This window comes from Megachile rotundata, chromosome 11 (genome assembly GCF_050947335.1).
Source record: "Megachile rotundata isolate GNS110a chromosome 11, iyMegRotu1, whole genome shotgun sequence".
Lineage (NCBI taxonomy): Eukaryota > Metazoa > Arthropoda > Insecta > Hymenoptera > Megachilidae > Megachile > Megachile rotundata.
Genome location: NC_134993.1, coordinates 15,581,547 through 15,607,369, shown reverse-complemented (window position 1 = coordinate 15,607,369; position 25,823 = coordinate 15,581,547). Strand labels below are relative to the sequence as shown.

General features: G+C 45.1%; 1 protein-coding gene across 11 annotated transcripts in view; it reads right to left on the bottom strand.

Moving 5' to 3' along the window:
- The window catches only part of LOC100882892 (uncharacterized), a 90,827-nt gene extending 69,727 nt beyond the window's left edge, over window positions 1-21,100 (bottom strand). For 7 of the 11 annotated variants that reach the window (XM_076537065.1, XM_076537062.1, XM_076537061.1 and 4 more), the window contains exons 1-2: window positions 18,744-21,100; window positions 8,639-8,746 (exon numbers count right to left, since the gene is read on the bottom strand). In XM_076537065.1, coding sequence (XP_076393180.1) covers window positions 8,639-8,746; window positions 18,744-20,772 — 2,137 coding nt within the window. In that variant the 5' untranslated portion in view covers window positions 20,773-21,100. Of the gene's footprint in view, window positions 1-8,638; window positions 8,747-14,691; window positions 15,224-18,743 lie in introns of those variants that run through there. The other 4 variants (XM_076537067.1, XM_076537070.1, XM_076537071.1 and 1 more) reach the window with 3 other exon arrangements.
- Window positions 21,101-25,823: the final 4,723 nt, after the last annotated feature.

Genomic DNA, 25,823 nt, shown 5'->3' with positions numbered 1-25,823 from the left:
GTTAAAATTTTCCACCTTACAACGCTTGGAATTCCAAATTTTCCAAGTTACAACGCTTGGAAGTTAAAATTTTCCACCTTACAACGCTTGGAATTCCAAATTTTCCAAGTTACAACGCTTGGAAGTTAAAATTTTCCACCTTACAACGCTTGGAATTAAAAATTTTCCACCTTACAACGCTTGGGACTTAAAATTTCCCACCTTACAACGCTTGGAACTTACAATTTTCCACCTCACAACGCTTCCCACTTAAAATTTTCCACTATACAACGCTCCCCACTTAAAATTTTCCACTATACAACGCTTCCCACTTAAAATTTTCCACCTTACAGCGCTTGGAACTTAAAATTTTCCACCTTACAGCGCTTCCCACTTCAAATTTTTCACCTTACAGCGCTTCGAACTTAAAATTTCCCACAAACACCTAAAATAAAAATTTCCCAACTTGAGAATGTAAAAAATATAAAATTCCCTCGAATTCGAATTGCAAAAATTTCCCGGAAATCGGAATAAATTGTCGTGATGATTAAAGGGACGCCATAAGAGAATAATTGCATCGTTAAACGTGATTGAATCCGATGAACGAATCGTTTGTGTTTCGACGAGAGATCGATTAGTCGAATAACCGAACGAGACAGGGTTGAAAAAGGTTACGCCAATAGCAGGAGGGTAGAAGAAACTTCCGTGTGATACGCGAAGTTCATTCAAAATACAATCGATGAGGGTTGTTTAATTTTCACGAGGAGAAAGTTATCGGTTAATCGAGCGATCGAAACGTCGATAACAAAGCCGTCTAATCAGCTGGCATTTTAAATGAACGTTAACGCGATCGTTCTGTAATCAACGGAACTAAATAATAAAGTCGAAGAGATAACGGTATTTACGTTCGATAACCATCATTGATTTTCCTTAATTTCCCTTTGGGAAATGTACGTTGATTGGATAGTAGACGTTTTCGAGTGAAATTTTTACGGCGATATAATTAGATTTTGCTTTGATTGTTGTTTCGTTGACAATTTAATTTATGGTGTTGTGTACGCACTCTTGACGCACCCGTGTCACATTCGTGACGCATTCGTGACGCACTCAAGACGCACTAGTGACGCACTCATGACACACTCATGAGGCATCTGTGACGCACTCAGGAGGCATTCGTGACGCATTCATGACGCATTCAGGAGGCAATGGTGACGCACTCATGACGCACCCCTAATACACTCTTGACGCACTCAGGACGCACTCGTGACACGCTCATGACGCATCTATGACGCACTCAGGAGGCATTCGTGACGCATAGTTACGCATTCGTGACGCACTCCTGACGCACTCAACGCACATGTGTCACACTCGTGACGCACTCTTGACGCACTCCGACGCACACTACATTTCAGATATAACAAATCAAACTTATACTCTCAGCACAATTGATCCTGGAGTTTAATACCAATTATAATTTGCCTAATCAAAGACCCTCAAATCCCAAATACACCTAACACTTCAATTTTTCTTGTTTATCGAATTGCAGGAATAATTAGGTAGCTGTGAATGACGCACCTGCTTAGAACATCATAGAAGGGATTAATTTATGTAGGAAGTCCATTTCTTGTAAATAAATTTTAAGTCCCGGAAGACGATTTACGAATAAGAAATTCGACGAAGGCCATCCATATCCAGAACCATGTAATGCCAGGAACAAACGTCCTCGGGTAGATGTCGACGATTTTTCACACGAATTTCCACGCGGCCCACTAAATAAATGCCCTGGAAGCTCATGGAATCAATCTTAAATCATGCTCGCGACGTTCGAGGCTTTAAGTGAGTTTGAACGACGCTTTCACCCCGCTCGCCCCCTTTCTTCGAACATAGCCCGAGGTGTGTGAAATATTATTGCGACATTTATCTCTGGGGACGCGGACCAGGTATTTTCCTACGAGCCAAGATTCCAGGGACGTACAATTTCCTGATCGGTGTCCCGGAATTTCCCCAATTTTCCTGCAATATTCGATTAACTTTCTGCCCAACGATCGCCCTCACCCTTCTTTGTGAATATTAAACGATTCGCGGTTATAAATGACGATTTAGATGTCCGCCGTTTTGGTCCACTTTGGGTAACTATTTTCATCAAGATTGGTTGACAAGTGGCGATACTTTTCTCATCGAATTGACTTTACATTGTGAAGTACATAATTGTGCATTTTTTATAAAAAATATTAACAAAAACTCCACGAGGTTATTTTGTTAAAAATACTGTCAAGTCCCCATAATATTTTTGAATTATTTTTAAGAGTAATCAGTATTGATTTCACACCCCCTTACACCCCTGTCATCAAACATCAAGGAAACACGAGCAGGCTCTAAAAACCCGAACGACTTCCAAAGACACGATTTAAAAAGAATCGGACAAGTGAACCCCTCGTCCACCCTTAAAAGTGTCCCTCGAAAGGGAACAACGGTTCATTATCGAAAAATTGATCTGATTAGGCTCCGGCAAAACTTTTCGCCGGACATCCCTCTCGATTCCCACGTCTCGCGAGGATCTCGCGAATTAAGGGTTGAACTCTTCACCTGCACCCTCGCCAACTAAAGTTTCAGCCGAAACATGCCGCGTTAATTGGCGCAGTTTAAAAGTATCGCGGATTGTAGTGAAATTTCGAGATAAAGTTCGGCGAACTCACGGATTGGGGTGGTTCTAAAGACACTCGTTTAAGGGGTGGCATCTGGGTATATATTTATACCATTAACACTAGATTCACGGACATTTAATGGTCACTTTTATTTAAATTTACCTAAAGTAGAAAAATAAATAAATTGTAAATGATATGTGAACTGCTTGAAACATTGATTGTTTTGCTGAAAGTTGACATTTTTACAAAAATTTCTTAACAAATTCTGTCATCTAAAATAGACCTATTATCCGTCATTTTGACGGGTTCCGTAAATCTAGTGTTAACTTCCAGCGTTTTATAATTTACTTACATAATTCAATTTTCCATAAAAATTTTTTAACAAAGTTTCCAAAATAAAGTTTGTAAAATAACAAAGTTGTAAAATTTATCAATTAAAAAGAAATTTTGTTAGTGTACCAGTGAAGAGTTCATTGCGGTATTTTTTGAACAGCGTCGTAACAAAATATTGTTGGCGGTGACGTGCGTTTGACGAGAGCTGTTTTTGTGATATCGCGTGCTCGCGTCGAAGAGCACGCGTATGATAGCGATTAATTTCATTAGTAACGAAGTAATTAGTCGGAGTGACAGCGTGTGTCTACCCTCGAATATTTTCAAGAGCAGAGACACTGACATGTCTCTGATACGTTCCTGACGCGCCGGAAGTGGAGAATCTGGCCGAATTTCCGTGCAGCCTCTCCTTTTTCCGTAATATCGAGATAAGTGAGCGAAAAACGCGACAAAGTACTGTCTAGAAATGTTTTGAGGATGATTGACGTTGTCCGAGATTAAATTTCAGGTTTTTAAGACTGTCGACGACGCTTCGGAGAACGTGTACAGGATATTTTAAATTAATTTAAATTAATATAGGATATTAGGCTCCTGTTACCTTCAGATCGAACACGCTAATGAACAGACGCGAACAATCCATTTCTATGTTCTTTCATGGCCCCCTTAAACCCCAGAATCCCAAGTTGCAACTCCAATCAACCCCAGGAAACTCGAAAAAAAGCCACGTCGAAGCTGTGTATCCGTAGAAAAAAAACCGTAAAGTCGAGCATGCTGCAAATTTTCTCCACCCCCAGTCGCCTAGGAAAATCAGAGCGGCGAATAAAAGGAACAATTTCTCTCTCCGATCCCGATGATAGCCCTTTTACCTACAACTACGTTGAAAATAAAAACAAGACCACCGCACACACACACGGAGAAAAAAATACTAAACAAGGGTTGGGATCGATTGGCGTCGAAGCGGACCAAGTCGAACGAAAAACGTCGAAGGCATGGTCGAAGTAGCAACGAGGGAAGGTAATCTCGCTACTCTTCGGCCGCTCATTCAAATCCTACGCTAAATTTCAATCTGATGTGTACAAAAGTCGAGCCCTTCCGCCCCCGTCGTCCCCTACCGCCTCCTCGTCACATAACGGACTCGTGCTCGAGGCAACGGTCCATTTCTGCGATCCTCCACCCTCCACCCTCTTTTTGCACGTACATCCTCGATGCACACGTGTGCAGGTCTATTTGAATCTAGCCACTCGAACGCGCTGGTACACTGCCGACCAAAAGTTTTGGGAAGGGACTTTTCGGGGGAAGATTTTTGGGAGGGGGAGGTTTTTGGGAGGTGGGAGGCTTTTGGAAGGTGGGAGACTTGAGGGAGGAAATTTTTGGAAGGTGGGAGATTTTTAGGGGAGGGAGATTTTTGGGAGGTAGGAGATTTTTTAGAGGTAGGAGGCTTTTGGAAGGTGGGAGACTTTTGGAAGGGAGATTTTTGGGAGGTAGGAGACTTTTCAGAAGGGGAAGATTTTTGGAGGAGGGAGATTTTTGGGAGGTAGGAGATTTTTGGGAGGTAGGGGGCTTTTGGAAGGTAGGAGACTTTTGGGAGGGAGGAGACTTTTCAGAAGGGGAAGATTTTTGGGGGAGGGAGATTTCTGGGAGGTAGGAGATTCTTGGGAGGGAGGAGATTTTTGGGAGGTAGGAGGCTTTTGGGAGGGAGATTCTTGGGAGGGAGGAGATTTTTGGGAGGTAAGAGACTTTTCAGAAGGGGAAGATTTTTGGGGGAGGGAGATTTCTGGGAGGTAGGAGATTTTTGAGAGGTAGGAGATTTTTGGGAGATGAGAGTGAGATACATAGGGGGATGTTTAGGCATAAGGATGTTTAGGTTTGGGTCGAGTGTTGAAGGGTAGTTAATTAGGGAGAAATTAAGGGATAAGGGTGTGCGAATCTCGGGCTCACTGGGGTTTTTATAGCTGGGCTTTGAGGCTTGCACTGGAGCATTGAGGCCAATTCACCACAATTCAGAAATTTGTGGACTGAAGGCTCTTCCTAATCGACAGGGAGATGAAGTGTCTTTTTTCTAAGTTACTAAGGAACTTAACACCTAAGATACCTAAATAAGAATTTATCTGTTAGGCACTTATAGTCCTCCTAATCGACAGGGAGATGAAATGTCTCTCCTCTAAGTTACAAAGACTAACAAACTTAAAACCTAAGACACCTAAATAAGAATTTATCTGTTAGGCATTTATAGTCCTCCTAATCGACAGGGAGATGAAATGTCTCTCCTCTAAGTTACAAAGACTAACAAACTTAAAACCTAAGACACCTAAATAAGAATTTATCTGTTAGGCATTTATAGTCCTCCTAATCGACAGGGAGATGAAATGTCTCTCCTCTAAGTTACTAAGACTAACAAACTTAAAACCTAAGACACCTAAATAAGAATTTATCTGTTAGGCACTTATAGTCCTCCTAATCGACAGGGAGATGAACTGTCTCTCCTCTAAGTTACAAAGACTAACAAACTTAAAACCTAAGAAACCTAGATAAGAAATTACCTGTTAGGCATTTATAGTCCTCCTAATCGACAGGGAGATGAAATGTCTCTCCTCTAAGTTACTAAGACTGAGAAACTTAAAACCTAAGGCACCTAAATAAGAAATTATCCGTCAGGCACTTATAGTCTTCCTAATCGACAGGAAGATGAAGAAGAAATTCTAAGATACTAAGACACCTATCTGCAAGGTATTTATAGAGTTCGGAAACGGCTAAAAAGTCTATAACGGCTACAGGACATCGGAATAACTTTTGCAGTTGTATGTGTGCCAGAGGGAGTCAGAAAACCCCAGTCCTTTTGAGGCAACCACCCCCTTCCGACGTCTCCATAGCTGGAACGTCCATTTCCCTCGATACAGCCCCGGCAATCCGTAGTGTATCGGCTCGCGTATACGTCGCGGCGCACAGGCAGGCGCAGCTAATTAAACTTCGCCAGCGACGGAGCACGTTAGACTTTCATTCGTTCGGCTTTCTTGCCTCGAATCGAACTTGCAGGCTTCTTTACGCGAATTACACCGGGGAGGATTTTTGAGCCCCGTATACGGGCGACTGATTTTATTCCCTTCCACCATTCTCGTGTCGTTTTCTATCGGAAGAATGTCGGGGAAAAATGAAAGTTCGAATTCGAAGGGAATTCTATGGGACGATATGCTGACGGAATGATTGACTCGAAGTTTGGGGTGAAGTTTCCAATGCGTTGCGTTTTGTGAACGTAATTTTCTGTCTGATATAGAGTCTAAGCTTCTACATGTTCTTATAAACGTAGGACTATCTTGCAATCAGGACTGCAAAAATGCCTAGCAACTTTAGTTATATCTCTCTTTTCAGAACTATAAACACAGTAATACTCTGTCTGATACAGAGTCCATAGGCTTCTACATGTTCTTCTAACCATAGGACTATCTTGAAATCATCAAGAGTGCAGTATTTCCTAGCAACTTTAATTATATCTCTCTTTTTACAACAATAAGTTTGTTTCAAGACTACCCTGAATTTTAGTACTTATGAGATAAATGAAAGATCAGCTTCATATCACCAGGCCCGATCATTACCGCTGCAATTAGTAATGATTGTTAAACTATTTTTACTAATGGCCGAATAATAAGCTCTCTGTAGCGCTATCGATATAATCAGAGGGTGTTTCGTACCGGCGTTGATTAATGACGCGAAATTATTAACAACAAAATATTCATTTTCGATAATACACACAATGAAAATGATTAATGGACCATAAATCAACGACAGATCGATGATTTTCGAGCGGAGCGGTTAAATATTAATTCGTTGGAAAATTCACGGTGATCTCGAAGAACTCGAGCGATTCGAGTTCGATGAAAATAGTACGGACACGCTGGGGCTTCGGGTTATTCGGAACGCTTCGATAATGGATAGATCGATATAAAACGAGGGCCGATTAATTAATTCGATTGTGGCAGATAACGCGAATACGTACGTCGAAAACTACGCTTCAAATCCTACATTATTTTTTTAAATCGTATGTTAATCTTCTATCTCTGGCTGCGGTTTCTGAATTCAAATTTGGCGCGCTTTTTTATTCTTGTTCATTGCAAAGTTTGGCATCATTCATTTCATTTTATTCTATTTTGTTATACTTTTATTTTATTCTATTTTATTATACTTTTAAATAAAATTTATTTGCATTCTAATGCAGGAATATTGGAAGAGTTTCTACATGACTGGGTTTGAAGTTTTGGCGCGCTTTTTTATTCTTGTTCATTGTGAAGTTTAGCATCATTCATTTCATTTTATTCTATTTTGTTATACTTTTATTTTATTCTATTTTATTATACTTTTAAATAAAATTTATTTGCATTCTAATGCAGGAATATTTGAAGTGTTTCTACATGACTGGGTTTGAAGTTTTGGCGCGCTTTTTAAACTGCTTTTAGTCCTCTTTTTTGTAAAGTCTAGCATCAACTAAGAAATAACTGTTTTTATTTTATTTAATTCTATTTTATTATATTTTTATTTTATATACATTTTAATGTAGCATTCAAAGTAATTTTACTTGAGTGGAAGTAAGTTTTGGCGCGCTTTTTAAACTGCTTTTAGTCCTCCTTGTTGAAAAGTCTAGCAACTAACAAACAACTATTGTTATTTTATTTAATTGTATCTTATAATTGTATATTTATTTTATATACATTTTAATGTAACATTCGAAGTGATTTTACTTGAGTGGGAGTAAGTTTTGGCGCGCTTTTTAAACTGCTTTTAGCCCTCTTTGTTAAAAAGTCTAGCAACTAACAAACAACTATAGTTATTTTATTTAATTCTACTTTATTATTGTATATTTATTTTATATTCATTTTAATGTAGCATTCGAAGTGATTTTAAATGACTAGGAGTTTTGGCGCGAAATTCAAACGAGGAATATGAATAAAACATAAAAGAATCGATTCTGAGCAAAATTTTTCGAAGTTCCCGACCGAAATTGCACACGTAATGTTTATTTCAATTCCCGAACGAAAGATTACGAAAATATACCATGAATCAGGTTAACAGGACGGTTCAAGACCATCGAGTGCGATTGAAACCTCGAATTAAACCTCGTTTAATTCGTAAAGAAACGGTCCACGATTAATTTCGGCCCCTTTCGTCGAAGAACGAAAATTCACGACCTAGTTCATCGAATTATTGAACGATCGTTCCAGCAGTTTTATTATCGCAAGTTTTACTCGGAATCCAGGTTGACTTAAAATTTCATCTCGCCAAACAATAACCACGGAAGTTTCCTCTACGCAATTAAAAATAGTGCTTTCGAGTTAAGATTGTTAGTGTAACGAGATGATAATTGTTTCAAGACTCTCTATACTTAAGGGGTTCGTCAACTATTAGCGAAGACTTTTCATTTTTTATACACGAAATTCTACCACTGTATTTTTTACTAACTACTCAATAAATTTAAAGGACCTTCTAAAATTCTCAGAGTAGCTGTTTTTAATTCTTACCTCACGAAAAGAATCAAATTATTAATCGCTCGAAATATTTTAACAATTTTTTAAAACAGTTTTTAAAGAATTATTGAAAAATCTATATATATCTATTTTTATATCGATGTTCGTTGACCAACGTAGAAGGACGCAATTTTAAATAAACTATTAAAGTGATGTATTTTTTGATATTACCATATGAGTTGTGAAACTGTTGGTGATGAGACTCGAGACCGGTTCCTGGGTGGTGGATATCCAGCATGGCTTCCGGCTCACCTCCGCTCTCAGAGCAGTTGCTCAGGGCTAAAACCAAACCGATAGACACACACCTTGCGTTTAAACTTCAAATCAGTTTTCATGGTGGCGAACCATTGTCGCGCGATATTATACCCTCGCTTATAATTTCTTTCGCGTTTCTCTTGCTTTTGCGCGCTCTGATTTTAACCTCACCCTTCACTTATCCTCTCTGCTTTTTATTCTTTCACGGGGATTTGGTTTATGTTGTGCAGTTTTAAATACTTCAATTTTATAGATTCTAATATTTTTTAATTTGAGGTTTTTAATTTTGGATGTTTTCGAATTTGGAGATTTGCGAATTGGGGGGTTCTCAAATTCCCAAATTTCCAAATTCTCGAGTTTCCAAATTCTCAAGGTTCCAAATTCTCGAGTTTCCAAATTCTCAAGTTTTCAAATTCTCGAGTTTCCAAATTCTCAAGTTTCCAAATTCTCAAATTTCCAAATTCATAAATTTCCAATCTCTCAAATTTCCAAACTCTCAAATTTCCAATCTCTCAAATTTCCAAATTCTCAAATTTCCAATTTCTCAAATTTCCAATCTCTCAAATTTCCAAACTCTCAAATTTCCAATCTCTCAAATTCCCAAACTCTCAAATTTCCAATCTCTCAAATTTCCAATCTCTCAAATTTCCAATCTCTCAAATTTCCAATCTCTCAAATTTCCAAACTCTGAAATTTCCAAACTCTCAAGTTTCCAAACTCTCAAGTTTCCAAACTCTCAAATTTCCAATCTCTCAAATTTCCAAACTCTCAAATTTCCAATCTCTCAAATTTCCAATCTCTCAAATTTCCAATCTCTCAAATTTCCAATCTCTCAAATTTCCAAACTCTGAAATTTCCAAACTCTCAAGTTTCCAAACTCTCAAGTTTCCAAACTCTCAAATTTCCAATCTCTCAAATTTCCAAACTCTCAAATTTCCAATCTCTCAAATTTCCAATCTCTCAAATTTCCAATCTCTCAAATTTCCAAATTCTCAAATTTCCAAACTCTCAAATTTCCAATCTCTCAAATTCCCAAACTCTCAAATTTCCAAACTCCTAAGTTTCCAAACTCTCAAATTTCCAATCTCTCAAATTCCCAAACTCTCAAGTTTCCAATCTCTCAAATTTCCAATCTCTCAAATTTCCAATCTCTCAAATTTCCAATCTCTCAAATTTCCAATCTCTCAAATTCCCAAACTCTCAAATTTCCAATCTCTCAAATTTCCAAATTCTCAAATTTCCAATCTCTCAAATTTCCCATCTCTCAAATTTCCAATCTCTCAAATTCCCAAACTCTCATATTTCAAAACTCTCTAATTCCCAAATTCTCAAATTTCAAAACTCTCAAATTTCCAAATTCCCAAATTTCCAAACTTCCAAATTTCGAAATTTCCAAACTTCCAAACGTCAAAATTTCGAAATTCCCAAATTTCCAATTCACCGCAACCAAATATCCGTCCTCAAAAAGCCAGAGAAGGTTCCGACATAAAAAACGGAAGGGTGACAAGGTAAAATCATCGTAACCGCCATATCGCGCGAAACAGAAAATCGACAAACGAGAACCAACACAACGTGCACGAGAAAGAAATCATAAAACGGAAGAGCAGGGTCATGTCACTCTTAAAAGTATAACTTATCGATAGAAATAAAAGTACCAAACGAAAAAAGAAACAGCGTCTTCGCGGCGTTGAAAAGCGTCGAAACATGAATCAGTTTAGTGTATTTCAATATTTTTTCAACGCCGCGTACGCGAGTTTGTCGCGAAAAACCATTGTCCGCAGGAGAAAGGAAACCAAGCAACAGAACAGAAGGAAGAAAACCGAAAAGGGGATCGATCGGATGAAAGGAGCGCGTACGCGTAAAAACTGAAAGGAAAAGCCGACGAAAGAAAAACGCGAAAGCATTCAGCCGAGTCGCGAGATTCGCGAAACGATTCGATCGTGGTGCGTGTCTTTATCCGTTTGGCTGCTCGGATATCGTTGAAACTTCGCGAGATATCGATTTTACGACCGACACCTCGAAAAAACGTTTCCCATTATCTTTTTTTTTTGTTTTTTCCTCGTTGAGGTTCCTCTACGATCTTCCGTGCTGACGTCGTTGATCATCATCTTCGGCCGACGACGGAACTGTCCGATCGTTCACGAACTATCTACCATTTTATGGCGGGAAATTTCAACTCGAAGAACGGTCCTTGAAATTATAACATAACTTTGAACATTCTGCATGCACCCTTTTGGAGGACAGAAATTTCTCCAATTTTTTTCTTTGATAATTCTTTTGGAGATGAAGGTTTAGATGATTCGGGTTTCTTTCAAGTTTGATAATTGCAAATTTTTAGGCAAGACCCTCATACCTCAGCCAATTGTGATGTATTATTCTGATTTATTACGTTACTGGACTTCGACTCTCTGTACGTTGCTTCTACTCTGCTATATATTAAGAGTAAACCCTTCGTCGGACACGAACCAGTTTTGAATAATCGTTAAGCGATTATGTAACGTTGTAAATTATTCTAAGGTTGGCCATTCTGTACCCTCGTGAAAGAAAATGCAGAAATCCTCCATGTTCGACCATTCCAGATATTTCTTTCGGTCCAGAAATTTTCTTAGAATGTAACCACCTTAAATCCCCTCAGTTCCACTAAAAATTAATCGTCGCGAAACTATAAAACCCTAGAGTGGTGATATCTCTGTGATCCGAAATCTCAAACCGCCCCAGAAGGTAAAAATTAATCATTGAGAGCGCAGAAACTATAAAGCCTAGTGTAGTAATATCCCTGTGAAGTCCCAAACCGCTCAAGAAGGTTAAAATTAATCGTAGAGAGCGCAGAAACTAGAAAACCTAGTGTAGTAATATCCCTATGATCTCAAACCGCCCCAGAAGGTAAAAATTAATCACTGAGAGCGTAGAAACTATAAAACCTAGTATAGTAATATCCCTGTGAAATCGCAAACCGTCCCAAGAAGGTTAAAATTAATCATTGAGAGCGTAGAAACTAGAAAACCTAGTGTAGTAATATCCCTATGATCTCAAACCGCCCCAGAAGGTAAAAATTAATCACTGAGAGCGTAGAAACTATAAAACCTAGTGTAGAACATCCCTGTGAAGTCCCAAACCGTCCCAAGAATGTAAAAATTAATCGTAGAGAGAACATAATACCAGAACTTGAAATGCGACGGCAGAAACCCCTAAATGTGATCCGTTCTTTCCAAAAACGCTAGGTCCTCGTACGAAGATAAGGCGTCCCTAGGACTTCTCTACCGCGTAATTTCTGCGAGAACAGCGTGAAATAACGATTAAACGTGAATTGAAAGGAGAAAAAAAGAGAAAACGGCACGAAAGGGTTGTGGGGTGATTCCGAGCCATTTTTTCCCTCGTTCGCGAAGAATCATCCCCTTCCATTACGGTACCAGCCTGTACATACGCCAGTCACGTACGTAACAGTAGCAGACTGACATGTATGCCTCGTAACAGTAAGCCGAGTTCCCACTGAGAACCCTATGCGGTGGAAAAAGAGGGTCGAAGGCTAGAGTGAAATAGGGGTAGAGACAGACACACCGCTGTAATAGGTGTTCCTGCTGGTGTACATAGACGTATACCGCATGCATGACGTGGAGGATGAGTCAGCTTGTGGAAGCAGTTTCAGGGAGAAATTCATCACGAAACTTTTTCCAAAATATTTGTCCCCTTACGACCGTGCTTCGATGACCTTTCCTTCAGAGACATTCGCTTCAATTTTTTAAGCAAGTTTCGCCACAGACATTTTCGTAAAATGTTAAACTTTGGATCGATGTGTGCCATTTTTCCTCAAAATCTGTTTTATTTGACGGTGGAACGTTCATGTAAACTTAGTACGGCCATTTTCTTGGCGTAGGCATTTTATATTCAAGAGTTGTGCAATTCTTTTCTAGTTGATTTCGTGTAATTGCCATTTTGTGACGAAAACGTGATCTTGTGCCTTAAATTCACATGGCGCAGGCATTTTATAGTACTTGAATTATAATTGTAGATTGAAGACTATACAGTTCTTACGAGGCACCTGCAAGCTGATTTTGTGTAATTGCCTGGCAGCCATTTTGAGAGGAAAACAAGAATCCTGTGCCTTAAACTGACATGGCGCATTTTATATTATTTCAAGACTACAATTCTTGTAGGACACTTGCAACCTGATTTTCTGTGATTGCCTAGTAGCCATTTTGAGACAATAACATGAAAGGCTTGTGCCTTAAATTCACATGGCGCAGGCATTTTATAGTACTTGAATTATAATTGTAGATTGAAGACTATACAGTTCTTACGAGGCACCTGCAAGCTGATTTTGTGTAATTGCCTGGCAGCCATTTTGAGAGGAAAACAAGAATCCTGTGCCTTTAATTGACATGGCATATTTTATATCACTTCAAGACTACAATTCTTGTAGGACACTTGCAACCTGATTTTATGTAATTGCCTAGCAGCCATCTTGAGACAATAACATGAAAGGCTTGTGCCTAAAATTGACATAGAGCAGGCATTTTATATTACTTCTATACAATTGTAGATTGAAGACCATACAATTCTTACAGGACACTTCCAACCTGATTTTATGTAAGCGCCTGGCAGCCATTTTGAGAGGAAAACATGAATCTTGCACCTTAAATTGACATGGCGTATTTTATATCACTTTAAGACTACAATTTTTATAGAACACTTCCAACCTGATTTTATATAATTGCCTAGCAGCCATTTTGAGACAAAAACATGAAAGGCTTGTGCCTAAAATTGACATAGAGCAGGCATTTTATATTACTTCTATACAATTGTAGATTGAAGACCATACAATTCTTACAAGACACCTCCAACCTGATTTCATGTAATTGCCTAGCAGCCATTTTGAGAGGAAAACATGAATCTTGTTCCTTAAATTGAGATGGCGTATTTTACATTACTTGAAAACTGTACAATTTTTGCAAGACACTTCATGTAATTGTCTACCAGCCAAAACTTGAATGAATCCTCAGTGTAGTAATTTTTACCAGGGTTTAAATCGGTATGAGAGGTTTTTCGACGGCGCGATATGCGAAAGCAAACCAGCAGGCTTTTATCTGTTTCCAAATCGGTTCATTCAGGAATCCGGAGTATAAACAGTGCCGTATCTATCGGCAAAGGCTGGATCGAACCGACGAGACACGATTAACGCGGGATTAAACATCGATCGCCGGTTGGAAAATCGATTTTTCGGGCGCGTGTCGGAATCGTTTGGCCCAGTAAACTGTGTTTTTCGGTGACGAGAAAAAGGCTATTCGGTGAATAGAGGGGGGTGCAGATGTCACAAACACCTTTCGGAACAGCTGTTACCATGGCGTCGACCTAGGGAAATCCTGACCTTCGACCCTTCACCTTTTGTGGATGGATTAGAAAATCGAATTCCGTATCATAAAATTAAATTTATATTTGAGAGGAAGCAGGGAAGAATCGATTGCGTTTTCTTCGAACGCAACCTCGGTTAATAGCGACAAGTGATTCGAATTAAACTTTGCGTCGTTCGTTGATAAACGAAATGTGACACTGGTATGTTTGACGATAAGCCTGCTCTCCTCGAACGACACGGTAAACGTTAACAAGAATTCTTTCGCCTCGAGCCTTCGTGACTCTTCAAATAATTTTCTAGAATCTTAGATCGACGAGTCGTAAACAAAATGGCGCCGAAAGCGTCAAGTTACAAAATCAGTTGCACGGATCTAATTAAATTGATAAAACACTTACAAGCTTGTAAATTGACAAAAACCGTGTGATATAAAAAGTCTGCGAAGCGATAGTGCCTATGTATTTGATTTGCGAGAGGTGTTAATAACAGAAGCGAACGGTGAGGGGGGAATATTCTATACTTGGAAGAAAAGAAAAAAGGAATCTCAGGCCTGGAAACAGGGGAGCCAACACGTTGAAAATAATTGTCCTGTGACTACAGGCCGGAAACCACGGTGGTCAGCGTAAAAGCCCGCATCATCGATTGCTGTTTATCGTGCGTGCCAACAGAGAACGCTCGCACGTGTTCCTAAGAATTTCCTCTTTTGTCTCTTCCTCCATTTTCAAGGTATTTCTGCTAGAAGTGTTCAGGTTACGTCGGGATAAGTCTCACCAATTCACAAAGTTATAACTTTATTTTCGACAGAGCTTAAAAATATTTTACAACTGTTATCAGAAACAACAAAATCCTGCAGGGGCAGGAAGAAGATGCCCACGAAGTGCAGGGAACGCAACGAGGACGCATCCTTGAAACAGAACCTCTTTACGGTCTTCTTCTTCCTTTTTTTCGTCTTTCTTTTTTTTGTTTCACCTTTCGAAGCACCTCTACAACGCCGACAGATGATGTGGGTACCACGAGGGTCGTGACGTCAGGAGCACCATCCTCGTCGCTCATATGACCGTCTCCTTTCTTTGTCGGTCGCGTTTCGAGGGCTGCGAACGACACCTTTCCACGACCAGCTGTCAGTCGCATCTGTAAGTTCTTTGAGGCGAGTTCTGGAACTCGATCGAACAGGGAACAGTTTTATATATACGATTTTCTAGTTTGAGCTAAGTACATCCCTCAGTATATGATCCTATGTAATCACTTACTATGTATCCAAAATCCAGTTGCACTAAACGAGTCCTCCTAACAAATCTGACCAAAAGACCTCATGAGAGGTTTGACCAAAAATCAGACCACTGTTCACCAGACAGAACTTAGGATCCTCCAAAGAACTATGCAACTATCCAAAACAAATTCAGTTGCCCTTAATGAGACTTCCTAACAAATCTGACCAAAGGACCTCATGATAACCTTATGATGTCATGACCTCATGATAAATTTGACCAAAAATCAGATCACTGATCACCAGACAGAACTTAGAATCCTCTAAAGAACTATGCAACTGTCCAAAAGGAATCCAGTTGCCCTAAATGAGACTTCCTAACAAATCTGACCAAAAGACCTCATGATGACCCCATGACATCATGACTTTATGATAAATTTGACCAAAAATCAGATCACAGATCACCAGAAAGAACTCAGGATCCTCCAAAGAACTATGCAACTACCCGAAACAAATTCAGTTGCCCTAAATGAGTCCTCCTAACAAATCTGACCAAAAGACTTCATGATGACCCCATGACATCATGACTTTATGACAAATTTGACCAAAAATCAGACCTCTGATCACCAGACAGAACTCAGGATCCTCCAAAGAACTATGTAACTACCCAAAACAAATCCAGTTGCCCTAAATGAGACCTCCTAACAAATCTGACGAAAAGACCTTATGAGAAATTGGACGAAAAATGAGACCCCGATCCCCAGAGAGAAGTTAGGATCCTCCAAAGAAGCTTGACACTATTGCTAAGATTTGCAGAAGTCGGAAGCGAAGCTCAAAGTAAAAGTGGATAACCTTCGATTGTCAAGGCTCAATCGGAAGTTCTGACAAAGTCAACCTACTTAAACTTCCCGATAACGAATTACGATTTTCACTTAAGCGAGTTTGGCACGCGACAAGTTCAAAATGGCGTAGATCACGGAAACTGAAATCAGAGGCGCAGTCACGAGCACGGATAATGACATATCTTGGTGGGGAAAAGTAAATAAGTGGACACGGGAGACCTGCTGGCTCTGTAACTAATGTACCTGACCCGTTTCAACGATCGATAACAGCGGTGGACGCGATTAAGCGCGAACGATGGTCAGAAACGGGCCAGATATACGCTGGATTTCAACCAATCTATTTATTAACAATTATACCCCGAAATATTTTTTGATCGTTCCGTTCAATTTTACATTCCCGTTCAGAAAAATTGTTGAACACTCGATCGTGTTCGTGAAAGTTATGAATAAAGTGGATTTTGGTCAATTTTATAATCGTTCGGACAGTCGATCGGAACACGCGAGGTCTTTTAAGCATCGTTGCTGGACAAGAAGCGTGTTTCCTTCGGTCAGAATCGTGGCTCGATCGATACGACTATTACTACAATACCGTGTGTGCGTCCATTTATTGCCAACGTACGAGCTGAAGATACGAGAACTGGAATTAGCACCGTTTTCACATCGATCCTCGCTCTGAATCATTTACGAGGATTTGCATGCGGCCGAGCTCGTCGCGAGTCTTACTTGCATTCTTGGGCCACAAGAATGTTCTAGCGATCGATTTTATGAATTTGTGTTAGTTTTTTCAAAGTCCAGCAAAGTTCAAGAATCGTTCTAATCTTTACAACGTTCTTTATGCAAGAGTTGGAAATTAAGGCACGAGATAACGAATGCAGGCACATTCGAAAGATAAACAAAACGACAAAGAATATCGGAGCGACATCAGTTAAAATAGTCGCTGTACTAGGACGCATCCTCGAACGTGTTTTAATGAGACGACACCGAGAGACACGCTTGAAAACGAGCGGGAAAGAAACGTGGGAAACAATGGCGGGCCTCTAATCTGAAGGGCATTGGATCGAACCCTTCTTCTTCAGCAGCATTGTCTCCGCGAGCGAACCCTTTGCTACTGCCAGAGCTTTTCTTCGAAGCTATCCCGGCCCATTTCACGACCCTTACCGAAGCAAGACAGAGAAAGAAGGACTGACTACAGAGAATAGTCACTGGCCCCTTCTCGACATTATCTTTGCGCCTTTGCCAAGCTACAAAAGGAACGGCGAGGGGGGTGAGAAACGGTGCCTGGGAGAAATGTTTGTCCTCCATGAACGTAAGTTTGCTTTTCTTATTTCTCGAACCCCCTTTCTGCAATCTCTTTCTTGACCTTCTTAACGCTTCCGGCTCATCGTTTCCGATTCCTCAAATTTTATGGCCTCTCTATCAAATTGTTTCCAAATACGAGCTGAGCTTAATATGATGAAGAACCTTGAACCAAGGTTTCCATTTGGTGTCGCTTCGACGCAAAAAGCTGTGAATCAGAGATGACCCACATACGAGCCCCCACTGTAGTAAATAGACAGTGAAGAACAAAGTCACCTAATTTAATCGAAATTGGGTCCACGATGAAGACTGACCAAACATCCCCGTAGAATAAAGAGTGCTTACCCCATAAGCATAAAAGCTCGGTACAGGTTTAGGAGAGTTAAAACAAGTGATTTAGCGATGAAGGTTCGTAAACTCGGGGAGCGATAAAAGTAACCCTGCATCGTGAAGCAGTTCCGGTTGCAGTGCAGTCAGCATGGAAGTTTGGTGTCTATTAGGCGCGAAATCGCGCAGCACAGATAACACGTTCCCGAACGGACAGGGCAAGTCTCGGGAGAACGGGGAAGGGATGGAAGGACAGCGTGGCAGGGGCACGGGTAACATGGCGTCGTCGAGGTCGCGTTTGCGCCGTGACGCTGGCACCGCGTGACCACGATCAATAAACTGTACGCGGTGTGTTGTGCCGGGGCAAAGGATGTTGAATTCGAAAAGTGTTATTCCGCGCGTCTATCTCTGAATGATATGGAAGGGAACGCCTCTCCACGTGGGTGCCACGTGTGCGCTTCCGCCCGCGTCTCTTACGCGCGTGCACACGCTCGACGTTGTCCGATTTTCCTCGTAACGAGCGCCGAAAACCGAGCACCGTGCCAGCGAATTTTCGCGCCGTCTTCCCGCTGGATTTTCCTACCGATGACTCCCTTTACGCCTACCGTCGCGTCTTTAGACCCTAGCCTAACCGGGGACGATCGTGACATCGCTCGGGAGGAGGTTTTTCGCTGGTTTCGCGGAGAAGAGAAAGTTGGAGGAAACACAGGTTCGAGAAAGAGTCCGAGCAAAGAGCGACTCGGTGCGAAGCGTTAGAACGGAAGGAGACGCGGACGCGATTCGAAGGAACGCGGTTCGAGAAAGGCGGAGCAAGATCGAGCGACACGCTAGATCGTGCGGGAACACGACAACGATAGGACACGCTGTCCGTGAAGGAGATCGAACGCGCGGTGTTGATACGCGAGGCGCGCGACTACCGGTATAGCACGTTTGGCGAAAGTAAAGGTGACGAAAAGAAGGAGCGTGTTACGTATCGTGGGAGATTCGACGGAAAGGACTAACCTGCTAGCCGCAAGGCGGACATTCTCTGAAACTCGGGCTCCTGTAGCCACTTCCACATCCGTCGGAAGGTCTCTCGGCCGCTCTTGAGCTTCGACCAGGGCTTCGGGTTGCGCAGTAAATCGCTGAGGGTACCCTGGCTACGACAGAGAACCCTCTGCGCGAATATCGCCTGCGGTATGCTGTACCTCTTGAGCTCCGCGCTGATCCTCTGCGCGAGTTCCTTGGTGTTGATCTCCTCGACCTCGCCGGCACCGTTACCCGCCGACGAGACCGTCTTCATCACCACCGAGGTGTGCTGCACGTGCTGCGTGTGCGATATCGTCTGCTGCTGCATCGACTGCTGCTGCTGCTGTTGTTGTTGCTGCTGTTGCTGCTGCTGCTGCTGTTGCTGCTGCTGTTGCAGTTGCGTTTGCATAGGCGGCGGCGAAGCAGCAGGCACCGAATGCGTGGGCGGGGAATGATGAGAAGGCGCGAAACTGGCCGTCGCCGAAACGGCCGGCGGCGAGGAAGGACTAAGGGCCGCCGGACTCTGCTGCAACCTCGGCAAAAAGGCCGGGTCGTAGTGAGGACTGGCGGACTTGTGCGGCGAGTTCAATCCGCTCTGACTGTAGGCGCTCTGGGGCGAGAGAGGACTCGGTTGAAGACCCGCGCCAGGCGAAGGATAATTGTGCGGCGGCGACATGCTCATCGAGGGCAGTTTGTCGTACGCGTACGGCGAGCTACCCATCCCGAGGCCGATGTTACCGAGGCCGTTGTTTTGCATGACCGCGAAACTACCGGTGACGCCGCCAGCCGCGTGTGCACTGTATACAAACTTGTCGCTCATCGTCGAGATCGGCGGTAACGGCTGTAACGGCGTCAGGGTCGCGTAAGAGGAGTTCGGACTGAAGCCGGGCGGCGACATCCTTTCCGCGACCGAGGTCAGTGTCTGATAGGTCGGCTCCGGCTGCATCGCCCTGAAGTCCGTCGCGTCGATCATACTCGCGACCGAGACGCTTATCCCCGACGTCGGCGTTAGCTTGCCCGGACTGAGAAGCTCCGAGTCGGCGTCGCGCGAGTCCACGTCCACGTCCTGAGGTGGCACGATCACCGACAGGGACTCCCTCGCGTTCTGTCTACCACCGCTACCACCACCACCTCCACTACCACCGCCGCCGCCGCCGCCACCGCCACCACCGCCACCGCCACCGCCGCCGTTTCCGTTGCCACCACCGGCGCCACCGACGGCACCTCCGCCGCTGCCGCCACTGCTGCTGCTGCTCGTGCTGCTCGTGCTGCTGCTGCCGCTGCCGCTGCTACCGCCGCCGCCACCGCCACCACCACCACCACCGCCACCACCACTACAACCACCGCCACCGCCACTACCGCCACCGCCACCGCCGCCACCACCTGCCCCGTTACCGCTACACGGTGGCTCCTGGGACGACGACAGATCCTCCGCGGCGGCGAGCTCTCGCTCCTCCTTGACGCCGAGCGCGCCAGCCGCCAGTAGTTCCAGCGGCAAGCTCGCGCACGCGATGTCCGGGCTTTGCGACGCGGAAGACGACATACCCTCCGCGTTACCACCACCTCCGCCACCGTTACCACTTCCACCGATATGGTGCCTGCCTCCCGCCGTGCCTTCGCCGCTTCCTTCGTGCAGCTGCTGGTGCTGCTGTTGATGATGATGATGGGGATGGTGATGCTGCTGCTGCTGCTGCTGCTGTTGTTGTTGTTGTTGCTGTTGGTGCTGGTGCTGGTGATGATGATGGGATTGTTGATGATGATGTTGATGATGTTGTTGGTGGTGATGGTGGTGATGATGGTGGTGGTGATGATGGTGATGTCTACCCCCACCGACCACCGTTCCTCTACCACCGCTGTTGTTACCACCTCCGCCTCCGTTCCCTCCACCGCCTGCACAGTTCCCATTCGAGCCACCCCCACCGGTTCCCCGGCCATGCGTAGAAACCGCCGCCGGGGAATCGACCGAGTCCAGTAATTGCTCGCTATGCGATTGATGATCGGCTATGTCCCCTATACCTTCCATTTACGCACATCTAGTTCGGGTGGCCGCGCACTCGCTCTCCCGTGCTCGGACACACCGCGTGCACACACCGGGACGATCGTTTCTCTCCGAATTCCCGCGCACTTTGTCCTCCTTTCCCTCTCCTTTCTTTCTTCCCGACGTTACGTTATTATTCTACGTAACCGACACCGTTCGTTTATCGTCCGCTGGCCGCGCGCGTCCTCGCGATTCTTATCGCGGGCTATTCACGCGCGCACCGGTAACACGATTCGCCTTTATCTCTATCGCGTCTCACGCACACTCTCCCCTCGTCTCCTTAATATCTTTCCCGCTATTTTCGTCGTGTCACTGAGCGGAAGACCAGTCGCGGATCGCGTCGCGTCGCAACGAGGGAAACAACGACGTCGAAAACGAAGACGGAGACGAAGACGTGAACCACCACCACCACCGACACCGCCTCGTGTCCGGTAACCTCGAACGAATCAGAATCGTCGCGCCACCGTGACCGCGACCGAGGACGTCGCTCGTGGACGAGGACGCGTCTACTCTCGCTGCTGTTCTCGACGAGTCAACCGACGACGACGATGACGACGTTGCTGTTGCTCCTCCACATCCAGCACGTCGGATCGGCATAGAGATCCGGTACCACAGCGGCGGCGACCACCGTGCGCCCATGACATACGCGGAGCGAGTGAGAACGCACACTCTGCGCTCGAGTGAATACGTTAGTTCGTGTCGAGCGACAGGGAGAGAGAGCCAGGGCAAAAGAGCAACGGAAAGAGAGAGAGAGCAACCGTAGAGAAGGGGGACACCTCTCTGTCTAGCCGTGCGCGTCGATCTCTCTCCGTCTCTCCCTCGGTGCCCGCCGGTACCCCGAGCTGTCCAAAGGACCCTTCCGTTCCGTTTCGCTTATGCCCCTCTTTTTGCCACGAGACTCACTGCCACCACCACTACTATCCGAGCGACAACCACCACCACCACCACCGACCACTACCACCACCAGTACCACCGTTACCACCTGGTCCACCCTGCTAAGCGGCGTGCTCGCGTGTTCTTCGGCTTTACCGTTCCGTTCGTACGTTCGTTCGTTTTACGGTTCTCGCTGCGCGACACCCTGACGCGTGCTACGCTCAAACTACGCTTCCTCCGGGTCCAGGTGCCACTCGTACGATATATCCACCTTTCTTCCCCGCGACTCTACACGCGCGCTACTCTCTCTGTCCTTCTCCCTCTACCGTCTCCTTGCACGTTACAACTGCGTCCGCGCCAACCGACATCCCTTGTCCTACCACCACCGTCACAACGTCACTCGCGCTCTGTCTCTCGCCACCGGTGAGCGTGTACCTGCACGATCCTTCGCCCTCTCTTTCTAGCCCGGACACCACGAACCACGTGAAAACCCTTTTCTCGAGCGGGATTCAAGCTTCCCGACACTTTCGACCAAATACCACGCGTTCGTTCACGATCCCTCGACTCTTCGTCCGCTGTCTCGTCGGTTCTTTCTCGCTGTCGTCGTAGTTGCCGTTTTACGACCACCCCCAACGCAGCTTAAGTCTCCAACGATGACATATTCGTCGTCGTGGCTGCGAGGAACCACTACGTGCGCGCCGTCGGCATCGTCGCTACCACCTCCACCGTCACCGCCGCCGTCGCCACCGCCATCGCCACCGCTCTGGCGTCAGTCAGCTTTCTATCGATTTTCCGATACCTCGTGACCAACGTTGTTCGATGCGCCGATACTTCGAGCATAAACATCGACTACGCGGCGACCTATCCTCGACCGATAAGCGCGTTCCGCGAGGGACTACCCTGCCACCTCCGATACCTCGATCCGTTTATCGATCCTCCGGTCCGACTCTTCCTCGACGAACAGTTCAATCCTCTCGATCTTCCATCGATTACTTTCACACCGAATTTTCCCGCGAACTCTCGTAGTCGTATCGAAGTTCTTCTAGAAACAATCCGTGGAACTCACGGACAGGTGCGCCTCGCGCGATGGCACGCCGAACCGCGCCACGTAACCGAATCCCAGGATCGATAAGCAATCGAATCGCGAGTCGTCCGATCGATCAGCGTTGCTCCACGTGTCTCGAATCGTTTGCGTCGCTCGAACGTGTGTCTGGTCTCAGGTCCAACGCAATTGCACGATCGAAACGCGCATCCCCTGTCCACGAAGGAGGGGAGGGCAAGGGCCAGTCTTCAAGATGTCCTCCCCTGGGTCTTCTCCGATCGATCGACCACCCCTTTTGTCGTTGCTCCGCTAGCTGGCACGATCGAGTAGTCGAAGCGATGGTCGAAGCGAATCGAGGACGCGCTGCTGGCTCTCCCTTGGTCGCCCAGCGCCCACCGAAGCCGTCGATAGGCTGGATCAATAAGGGGAGGGCAGAGGCGTCGAGAGGCGTCGACGCGTGCCGGTAGTACGATCGATCTCTCTCCGTCTCTCTCTCTTTAGCGACTCGAGCTTCGTTCGATTCTCCTCGTCGAAGCAGCTTCACACTGGCGGCCGATCGGTCGATGAATCGACGACGATGTTGATTCGAGCACGCTCAACGCGCATACACCCCCGACGTGATCCTCTTCGACTCGCGATCCCCGGCCCGCACGACGCGAGTGCGCGTTCACGCGCACGCGTGCGCGCACCCTTCGTAACCTGTCCACCCTCTCCGCTCCGACAGAATCTACCACCCCTATACAACCGAAACTCTCTCTCGAATTCGAGGATTCGACGACTCCGTGCGTCTCGATTCGATTTCTCGAAGAAACGATGCCTTTGGAGCCGGTCGCGGGACAAAGCGGTTTACGAACGCCGCGCCGCGCGCTCGCAGCCCGCGAGAGGGAGCGAGAGGCGTACGCTTGGCTCGGACGAAGAGGAAACCAGTCGCAGGGTTGCGCAAATCGCGAACGCGACTGCTACGTGCCTACCGGCTACCTTCGTGCGTCCTTCGCTAGCCGAGGGACCTACGGGGAAGGGAACAGGGCACTCGGGTGGGGAAACCGAGGGGTGGAGATCTTGTGACGGGGATCTGTAACGAACTCGATACGCAGGGGTCGCGAACAGACGAACGAGGGGTGCAGGAGGACTCGCTACGAGGGGTGGCTCAGGGACTGGTTCACCGTTCTTCGCGCCCGACACTAAGGGATCTTACGGAGAAGATGCCCCTCTACCGACTACAATTGCGACGCTTCGTGCAATCCGGTGAAACCTGGCAAATTGTTGCGAAGTTACGACTTTTACGCGGAACCTAACTTTATCGCCAACTGGAAAAATTATCTATTCTCCGGATAGGTTTTACATTTCTTTGAAGCCTCGCGTTTACACCATTTTTTAAAGGTCTTTCAACGAAGCATTTACAGTAGGTTGCAGAATTTAAACGATCGGACTTCTTACGTTCTACTATTCGATAAGAGTTTAACCAGCGTTATCTGCCGGATTAGCGGGCAAATTTCGCGCTCGAACGTGGCACCGCTTCGATCGAAAGCACGCGGAATATTTTCCCGCGCGAAAAACTCGACGGCTCCGATCGGTCGATCTCGCGCGCGCTCTCCGATGTTCATCGATCGGCACTCCTGACGGAATCGGTAGAGCAATCACGTCGCACCTGCACGCAGAAGGTGCTCCAGACGAAATCCATCGGCTCTCGCGACGAAATAAAATCGATATCGAAGTCGAGGAATAAAAAGCGTCCTAGCGAGAGGACTGTCGTTCTGTCACTGATTTTTTCCGACGAACAAAATCTCTTTTTTTACTATTCTCGACGATTGGGTCTCATTTACTGGTTATTTGGAAATTGGTCCAACTCTAGGTTTTCACTACAAACAATTATCATTCGATAAACAGTAAGTTAGGCACCTTGTTCTTAGGCCCTAAGGCACCTTGTCCTTAAGTCTACATGTCTGATATTCTTAACGTAGATCAAAACCAATATTAACCTAAGTTAAGTCTACAAAAAGACATCATCCCTAATCTCCCCTAATAGTTCAATAATCGTCCCAAACGCGCGAATTAAATGTCCCTTTCGAAGAAGGCACAGTGGCGCCCAATTTGGACGGTCCTGAGGGTTGTCCGTGCACAAGGATGGAGGGGATGAGGCCGACGGAGGGAGAGTACGGCGATGTAACGTCGATATCTCGCTCTATACCGGGCGTCGCGACGCCGAGTGGGGCGACCGGGGGATAGGGGAAAGTTCCACATGGGTAAAATAATCGATAGCGCGACCGATATGTATGTACCGAGAGCTTTACACGTACACGGTGACTCGCCAACACCGAGGCGGCCCCTGTACCCACGTGTGTGTGGTTTACGCGCGAGCACCGAGAGACAAAAAGAAAGAGAGGGGCGAGAGGAAGAACGGTCAGCTTGTGCACATAAACGCGTGCTGCCATAAACACGGAAACGAGCCGGGGGTTAGACAGGGGTGAGACATGGAGTTTGTGTATGACCATAAGGAGAGCTAACAGATAATTTACGGGAAGACGGGGTAGAATTTGAACGGTTCAAAATTTATTTGGAAAATTCAAAGTCTCAACGAATTCAAAATTTGGAGAATTCTAAAGAACTTGTCAGTGTTCGAAGTATTCAGAGAATTTGTCAGTTTAAATTTATTCGAGAATTCGTTGCTAGAATACAAATTGAGGGGTTGCAGATTTGCATACTGAAGTGCCATGTGATGTAACAATTTTGAAAAAGTATGCGGGTCTGACTCACGTAATTTGGAGACTAGATAAGGGTTGATAAAGTCGGCAAATAATGCAGTATCTAAAAGAGGGCGAGAAAGGGAGAGCGTGGGCGTAAGAACCGCCAAACAGAGGGTGGCTAATAATAACGCGCGCGGATTTTCCGTATAAATATAAAAATGAAGGGTGACTGTCTAAAAAACGCAAGGGTAATTGTTAAAACTCGAATTTACCTAAGAAACGTTGACGCGTTTGTGTGAAACCGTACATGTCCTCCGAAGAGAAACACGGAGGGACAAACACGTACTCGGGAAGTATGTGCGACCGCAAGTATATGGAACGAGGAGGGAGGAAGCGCGAAGAACACGAGCGTAGGTGTCGGTCGTAGGAGAGAAAGC